At 37.4% G+C, this 8,874-nt stretch overlaps 1 protein-coding gene across 1 annotated transcript; it reads right to left on the reverse strand.

Moving 5' to 3' along the window:
* Positions 1-3,133: 3,133 nt before the first annotated feature.
* LOC103097066 (late lactation protein B-like) lies at positions 3,134-8,104 on the reverse strand. Its single transcript, XM_007475358.2, has 6 exons — positions 7,919-8,104; positions 7,031-7,101; positions 5,494-5,604; positions 4,508-4,609; positions 4,251-4,277; positions 3,134-3,318 (listed from the first exon to the last, which is right to left on the reverse strand). Exons 1-5 carry the CDS (start codon positions 8,023-8,025, stop codon positions 4,252-4,254), a joined length of 417 nt encoding a protein of 138 aa, XP_007475420.2. The 5' UTR covers positions 8,026-8,104; the 3' UTR covers positions 3,134-3,318; position 4,251.
* Between the last annotated feature and the right edge of the window lie 770 nt (positions 8,105-8,874).

Below are 8,874 nucleotides of genomic sequence, written 5' to 3' on the forward strand. Positions count from 1 at the left end.
TGGCCTAGATCAGTCTTTGACTTAAGAAAAAGGAACTACCCAGACGAGCTTCCAGTTGGACAGAAATTATATACGGCTTATATTTAGACCAAGTTAAAAGAGCTTGCTGTATCTACCCTGGAGGAAAAATGTAGAAGGGCATAAGCACTGTTCTCATGTATTTGAAGTTAGGGAAGAGAAATTGCATAAGTTGTGCTTGGTCCCAAAGGGCAGAATTAAGAACAATGGGTCCATGTTGCAAAGAGGCAGATTTTCACTGGATTTGATGGAAAATTTCCCAACAGTTATAACTGTCCAAAAGTTTAAATGGACTGCCTGGGGAGACAAAGGATATACCCTCACTAAGGATCTTCATATAAAGGTCAGGTCAGTACTGATTGAGAATTTTCTTAAGCCAATCTCTATTCAGACCTGAGGTGAATGAGATGCTTTGTGATCTTCAATTCTGAGATTCTATTATTCTGTGATAAAAAAAAAAGCTTTTCATAGTTTCCGTCTGCTAATTAGAAAATGAGAATGTTGCTGATTGACTAACTAGCTAGAATTAAGATCTTGTGAACTTCCTAAAGTCAGGATAATGAGCCACTGGAAAGAAGTCAAGAGCCATGCAAATGTTATTTTCAACCATTCTCCAAGATGGCTTTTCTCAAGAGTGTAGTGCCTGGCTTACACTTTTCCTCTGCAACTCCTGCCTTTGTACTATAGGACTTCAAAATACATATTGATACTCTTTGAAACAACTTAATCTCACTGTCCCTGAACTTATTTATTTCACATAGTCTCTTTTCCCCCACCACAGCCACACACTAAGATAATCATACTGTTAATCTTTCCATTACCTACAAATACTCCACTTCTATGTGGAGTAAATTCTTAATTCTCCTTATCTGGTCATAATCTCTTGTTATTCCATCTCTGCCTTAAAAATTCTAACCCACTGTTCTTCAACTTCACCAAGATCTCTAATCCCTCTACCCTTCAGTTCTTTTATAGGTCAACACTTTTACACTGACTACATTCTTTTCCTTCTTCATTCTAACCTCTTGAGTCCTTTTCCCCTTCATGATGTTTCCTATCTTATTCAGCTCTCCATCTGTTGGCTTCATTCCTATATATGTGCTTCAGAAAAAAAAAACCTACAGAAAATCATGAAGTTATTATAGAGTTCATTACAAATATATATTACATATTCTCAAATGGACCCTTCCATTTCAGCAAGCAGTCCCTAATTAACTCACAAATCCACTCACCATAGAGGTTCTTGCTTTTTCGAAACTCTCTTCTCACTTCAGACCTACCATGATCCCACCTTACCCCACACTCTCCACTGAGAACTTTGGTTCCTATTTTAATGAAAAAACTTGAGGTTGTTCATGAAACATTCCTCTCTTCTCATTTCACATTACACATATGCCTTCTGAAACTTTTCTCTATTCCTTTATTCCTGTATCACATGAATATAGGTGACCTTTCTTCTTTCTAGGGAAAATTCCATTATATGCATAAATTGTTTCATTTCATTCCATCCCCTTTAGCAGACTGCCCCGCTCTATCATACCCAATTTCTCACATCATTCTCTCACTGTCTATTTTTGGTTGCTTCTCTATTGACTACCAATATAGCCATGCTTCCCTCACCCACCAAACACTGTCTTTTGATTCATCCTTCCCCAAAACTATCATCTTATATTTCTCTTCCTTTTTATGACTAAAATATTTTTCAAAGATATCTACTTGGTGCAGCTAGGTGGCTTAGTGGATAGAGAACCAGGTCTAGAGAAAAGAAGTTCTGCATTCAGACCTGGCCTCAGACTCTTCTTAGCTGCGTGACCACAGAAAAGTCACTTAACCCTAATTGCCTATCCCTTACGGCTCTTCTACCTTGGAACTAATTCTTAGTAGCAATTCTAAGATAGAATATAAAGGTTTAAAAAAGAAAGGAAGAAAAATATAGGTGTCTCCAATTACTTTCCTCTTTTTCTCCTCTTAATTCTCTCTAGTCTGGCTTCCAACCTCATTATTCATCTAAAATTGATTTCTTGAAAAGTATTACTTAATACTCTTTCCTATCTAGATTTTCATGAAACTACTCTCCCCCACCTCACCTTGAAAACATCCCAATTTGTGTCAAAGGCACCAATAATTTCCCAGTTATCTATGCTCACAATCCTGGCTAGAGATCATGGAACCTATGAGAGCTGATGATAGCACCAAGAAAAGTAAATTAGAAGTAAAAGAGAAAATACACTCGTATAGAGCCTTTGGAGGACTTAGACTAAGTGGTATGGCATAGATGAAGATCCAAAAGGAGACTGGGAAGAAACAATTGAATAGGAAGGCAGAGAACCAGGAAAAGATTGTGATCAAAAATGTTAAATTAATGGACAAAGAGAATTCAAGATGGATAAAGATTGAGAAAAGACCATAAAAATGTGGAGGCTGTAAGTGTACTAGTCTGTTTATTACAAAATTGAACTGACTCACTGAAAAGCAAGATACTTTTTAAAAAAAAGAAATAAGAATACTTTAGTCCAATCTCACTCATTTTACATCAAAACAAATTGAGACTAGAGAGATTAAGGGACTTTCTCAAGAACACATAAACATTTTAAAAAGAGTTGTTAAGAAAGAGAGGAAAGTAACAAATTTCTGTACCCAGAGTAAGCAACACATCAAGTTCCCAAAGAGATAAAAGAAACAGAAAGTAGGAAGGTCAGGAAGAAACACACCCTCCTAACTTATTATTTGGATAGCTTTTTATTTAGAATAATTACACTTGAAAATGTGTTTTAAAACTTATCTGATACTCCATTGCTAAAGGCTTAAAGTGCTCAACTTTATAGCAGTAAACTGTAAAATCAGTTGCTATAATCAATCACTGCTCTGCTTAACATTATGAAAAGAAGATGAATTACCCTTTCACGTTTTAGGCAGTTATTTGAGTATTATGTATATGGAACTTTTGACTACACCCTACAGAAGAATTACATTCCTCTCAGCTTTTAGGAATCTGAGGCCCATAGCCTCCAAGTCAAATTTACCTCATCTATTTGTCACCTACTTCTAGTACATTGCCACCAAAATAAATCGCAACAACAAACAAATAAATAAATAAGAGAGACTGAGACTAGAATGAATGTTTTTTTATGTTTATATTGCATTGGAAGAAAAAAATAAAAATTGGAGGAAAAGGTCAAGAATGGGGGTGGGGTGGGGGAATCTTGTGTAGCAGCCAGGTACAAGAAACAGCTTGTCATCTGAGGATATGACTGGGATTTCCTGGGCAGCATTGATTCTAAAGTTGAAAGGAAGCATCTCCTAAAAAACATCAAAATGAAAGTGAGTTATGAGTATCCAGGATTGCACAAAGGAAAAGAAGTAAGCCCTAAATACAAAAGGCTCAGAAAAAGACACCATTATAGGTTAAAAAATAAACAAGAACAGGCATTTGTAGTCAGAGGGAATGGTTGTCCATTTGGGCTTCACTGCTTCCAAAGAGGTCACTTGTATGTCCTCTCTAGGCTTCATTTACATCAACTGAAACTTGATTGGATTGGACTAGATGAAAAGTTTCAAATCTAGGACCCTATGAGTGGAGTGAAAGGCTACTGTTGGTGAGAACCTATCATATGCAAAGCCAGGGGCAGAATAACTTCAGTGTTCCTGAAACCTTGCATGCAGATGAACTTTTTATCCAATTTAATCATGTATTTGGGAGAGTGTAAGAGATCTGTTGGAGAAACTTGGGGGAAGAATGGACCATTTCATCATTACCTTCAAATATATCAAATCATGATTATGTTTATGAGATCCTAGATTTAAAGCTGGCAGAGATAATTGGAATGATCTAGTCCAACCTCACTCATTTTACATTACAAGAAACTGAGGCCAAAGAGATTAAGGGACTTTCCCAAGAATAAACTGGTTTTTAAAACTAGGGCCACTGCATTTTAGCCAATTGTTCTCTCTTTCTACTAAGAAGCAAACAAGAACCAGGAGTCTCAAAATGAAATGTTTGAGGATAGAAATGTATCAAATCATTTTCTAATATGCAGGAAGACAAAACACCAAAACAAATCCAAAGAATCCTGAGATCTATTTGAGATAGGTAAAATAAGGTCATCCTCTGATATGATTTGAGAATTCACCTTTCTATAATTTTACAGGACCAAGTAGACCCTTTACTCCCAAATGAACCATATTTTAAATTATTCTAGACAACTGTCTAAAAGTCTCTAATGAGCACGTACCTTAAACTTTTTCTGGGCTGCAAACCTCTGCAGAAAGAAAAACATGCATGAGTCAATTTGCCAAAAGCACTTCCTACCATAACGTTTTCTAATTGAATAACATTTTAAACAATTATACAAGATATCTTAATAATTTAGTGTAAAATAGTTTCTAAAGGAAAGAAACAAAAGCAAAAGAGGGGAACAGAAAGGATTGGAGTTCAGGGAATAGAGCACTAGGGCAGGGCAAAGTGAAACCAACTTCATTTTTATATTACCAGTTTGCCTGGGAATGATGATTTTTGTTTCATCAAATCCTCTAAGTTTGGCCATCTCCTTATACTCGTTCAGGGCTTGTAGGTTCTCTTCTGGACTTGGACCTATAGGGAGAAGTCAGGATAAATAATTGTCCATTCTGCCTCAATTCTTCTCTGGTCCCTTTTCCTATAAGAGTCACCTCATAATAAAAGTCCATATATTTTCCTTTTGTTAAACTGCCAACACAAGGGAAGATCAGAGAACTGAGTGGTTGAACAGCACTCATCTTCTGCCAACAAATGTCCTTTGCCCTCACACTAAACACTACTCAAACCTTCCACTCTAGAGAAAAAAATCTAAATATCCCAACCATACACTAAAACAAAATAGCCCTAATGCTCCCAAATCTTCAGAAATGCGATGGAAGAAAGAAATAAGACATGAAGATACATTTCCTCCCACCTATTGCTTTATTTAAAGCAGGATTTTGCCTTTTACAGATGTATTATAGTTAGGAAGCATCTGCAGCCTGGGAATGTGATTGATAAGCAATATTTGTATTGCTACCAAACTTCGAGATAATAAAGATCTGGAGGGAATTTGTGTAATCTACTAGCCACTTTTTTTGAGCTTTGGTTTGTCTCAAATGGAAATTTCATCCCCTTGTGGGTAGCGAGGTGGCTCAGTAGACTGAGTTAGGCCCATAGTGATCCTATATTCTAATGTAGCCTCAGACCCTTCCTAGCTGTGTGACCCTGGGCAAGTCATTTAACTTCCATTGCCTAGACCTTACTATTCTCCTGTTTTGGAATCAATGCACAGTGTTGATTTTAAGATGAAAGGTAAGGATTTTGTTTGTTTGTTTTTTGCTAGACCCCCTCCTGCTACTTCTACAGATGACAAATCTGGAAATGTCAGAAAATTAGGAGATGAACAGTTTCTCATAGCATCTCAACATCTTAACATTCTTCTCTTGGTGGGATTCACAGAATCACATGTTACTTACCCACAAGTTTGGCAAATCTTATTTGCTTTCCATGGAACTCGCCTTCACAAAAGATAACCCAATGGTCATCCACAGATGTCTGTTCTATGCGGACATGGCGTTTGCCCTCATCTGTGGAAAGGTGGTGGGGGGTTATAGCTTTAACATCTGTAATTCTCTTAGAAAATATTTTAGAAAGAGACTGAGGCATGCTTTAGGATCTCAGTAACAAGAAGGGTACCATACTTGGTAAGCAGCATGCAATAACCATAAAAGAGCTGGGTGACCCCATGTCCAGGACAACTTTCCCTTGGATCTCATATGACCCCTTTCCAATGCACTTATCATATCATATTGTATATTAATGAAGCCCAGGACTAAAGGATTAAGAGTTTCAAGAGACCTAAGAGATTCTAAGAAGAACCAGTTTTACCCCTAAATTTATAGATAAGGAAACTGGGCCAAGAAATGTATTAATTTGCCCTGCTTTAGAAGGACAGTATGCTTTAGTTAGCAGAGAACTGTGGACCTGAGTTCAAGTCCCACCTCTGACACATACTGGATATTGTATCATAATCAAGTCATTTCACTTCTCAGTGCCCTCAGACCACTCTCAAGGACTATAAGAACAGGTACAGCTGACTTGATAGAGGACGTTTCCTTCGTTTCCTTACTGGGAGTTCCTGATACCTATTAAATCACATGTCAGGTCCAAAGTTACAAAGGAAGCAAACATAAAGGTGTCTGTGTTTCTAATTCTGAAAAGAACATGTTGAAATTAAATTTTGTCCCTATGTAAGTGAAAAACATAATGCTCTAAACTAGAATTGACTAAAGCACATATGTTGAAATAGGATAGCATCAGTGTACTATCATTACCCTTAGCTCTGAGAAATTATTCAGGCTCAGTTCTCCCCAATATGGAAAGAGAAAAATCCATCACCACCTCAAAAAATAGGGAGGAAGATTATTTATTCTTTGTATATATGCCTTCTTTACATGCTTCTAATCCCCAAAACACAGTTAAATAACTGCCATAGTACTCCTAAGAGTGTCTTCCCCTTTCCCCCAAGAAACCCTCTGGATAGTCATCATATTAAAATGCTAATGAACGCTATTGTGTCACACATTTTTCTAGATGACATGAAAACTGAGAATAGCTTTCAAGAGACTGCATAGGGTATATTTTTATATGCTTTTATCCATTGAAGTATCCAATAGTGGGAGAGAGGTCAAATAAATGTTCTTGTGAATTCCCAAAGCAAATCATAAGAACAGCTACCTAATGTACCTGTGCCACCCTAGGGTGTTCCAGGCCCTCCCACCCAGAGATTTAGTTAGTCATGCGGGCAGAAAGACAAACCCACTCATCAACTCAGTCTATGCCTTGAAAAAAAGCCTGCAATTTCACTAAATATTGTCAAAGAAAACTAGCCTTTGGACTTCAATCTGCAAAAAAGTCCTAGGTCCCAACCTTGCTTGGACCTGACTGACCGCCTCTATGGAGTGCAAGCCTCAGGCCAGGATTCCTTTAAGATGGCATATTGGATTCACTTACCCACAGTATACAGGCCAGATTGACTCATTTTCTCTAATATCAGTGTAATCTCTTTGCACTTGCCATGCTTGCTGGAAAACAAAATGAATATGAATGCTTTTGCTGGAGACAAGAAAAGAAGTTTCTTTCTTATCAACATTTTAAAAAGTGATTTGATTCTTCCACTCTTGACCCAGTTGTCAATGTGGCAAGCACAGACAAATATCCAGAAGCAGGCCATCATTACAGCCTATGATCTGATTATTCTCCCTTATAGAAAAGAACTGAGTGGTTTCCCATCCCCTTTTTGAATAGTAAACTTTCTCTAGGTCAATCTACACAGCTGAGGATTATGGAACACTTTGATCTCTTAAGAAATCCAAACCAAAGTGGTGACCCAAAGGAAATGGAGAGAGACGCATGGTATGAGTAGACTGCCATATGTAACCTAGGAGAGCTTGTATCATGAATATATGGAATAAGGGCATACACAGGGAAATGAGGAAAGTTTAGAGGAGGCCAGGCCATATAGAAACTAGCAGTAGACAATGAATCAGAAAAACTAGTCAATGAATGCACTCCAAACATTTCATCCATTGTTGGTAAAATAAACCTAAGTTGCATGTACAGATGTTTGCATTTATATATAGGTACATATTTATAGGTAGATATGTGTGTACATACTCTATGTATAGGCATATATATATATATATATATATATATATTTTCACTCTAACCTTGACCTAATCCCACTGCACCTCTAACCCTAACTCTAACACAGTATATACATGCTGTGTCATCAGATTAGATGTGCTGAGGGTGGAGAGTGATAAGCCATAGTTAAGCCATCCTAGAATAGAAGTAAAAGATGAAGCAGGCTGATCGGATAATTCTGGGTAGTCTACTTACTTCACAGTAAATTCAGCTTTTATATTACCATTTCTCAGGGGGGTGATTATCAAGGGTGACATTTCCTTAGGCTTCTTCTCCCCATGAAAATCTTTGTCTGACATCATAGCATGTACAAAGTATATACCCTAGAGAGAATTGTGATCATGTAATTGAACTTGAAGGAAGAAAAATGAAGTAATAGGACTCAACCCTTCAACATACAATTCCTAATCATCTGACTCTTCACCCCTATCTCTAAGGCAAAAATCATACATGAGTTGGTTACAGGGGAGCTATCATGGAACCAGTGACAGTATACACAAAGAACAGGTTTTATTAGTTTGAAGTGAATGAGACTTTGGAAATCAAACCTATCAAGCTATCCTAGCTTTGGCATGGCCCAAATTAAAGCAGACATTCGGTACTGGGCCTCCAAACTGAATCCCCCAAGGCAATGATTTTGAATTCTTGGAGACTCAACTCTACTTGAGAGCATAACTTGTTCTGATTGGCCATTAGCAAGGATAAAATTAACTGAGTCATATCCCCTATCTCTAGTTCATTCTGGATAAAATAATTAAAAACAAGATAAAAGTGAAATTCTTTCCCTGGCATCTACTTCCTGCATTGACTTCCCACCGTATTCTCAAACCAATGAGACTTTCTAATGAAGTCTATAGCACTAAAATTGCTGTCCACTGTAAGATGAGGTTACAGGGCTAGAGACTAAACTGAAAACAACACAACTGGGCCAAAAATTTGAAATAACAACCTTTTGCTAGCATACATTCCTCCATCCAATCTACAGACCCTCCCAATGAAATCTCACCTGAAATCCAAAGACATTAGATGTTGAATCCTCCTCAGCTTGGAGGATAGAGAACAGGCTTAGAGCTACAGTTAGAAAAAGGAGCTTCATCTTCTCAGACAGATCTTTCCCTTCAGTCACTCACTCAGTGAACCTGATTAAAGTG

Source organism: Monodelphis domestica, chromosome 1 (genome assembly GCF_027887165.1).
Source record: "Monodelphis domestica isolate mMonDom1 chromosome 1, mMonDom1.pri, whole genome shotgun sequence".
In the NCBI taxonomy this organism is placed as follows: Eukaryota; Metazoa; Chordata; class Mammalia; order Didelphimorphia; family Didelphidae; genus Monodelphis; species Monodelphis domestica.

Excerpts from the sequence above, each read along its gene's own strand:
- LOC103097066 (XM_007475358.2), bottom strand. The coding sequence starts at position 8,025 with ATGATGTCAGACAAAGATTTTCATGGGGAGAAGAAGCCTAAGGAAATG. Across the intron at positions 7,102-7,918 it reads AAAGCTGAATTTACTGTGAA|CAAGCATGGCAAGTGCAAAG; the intron begins GTAAGTAGACTA and ends TTTGTTTTCCAG. Across the intron at positions 5,605-7,030 it reads ATCTGGCCTGTATACTGTGG|ATGAGGGCAAACGCCATGTC; the intron begins GTAAGTGAATCC and ends ACCTTTCCACAG.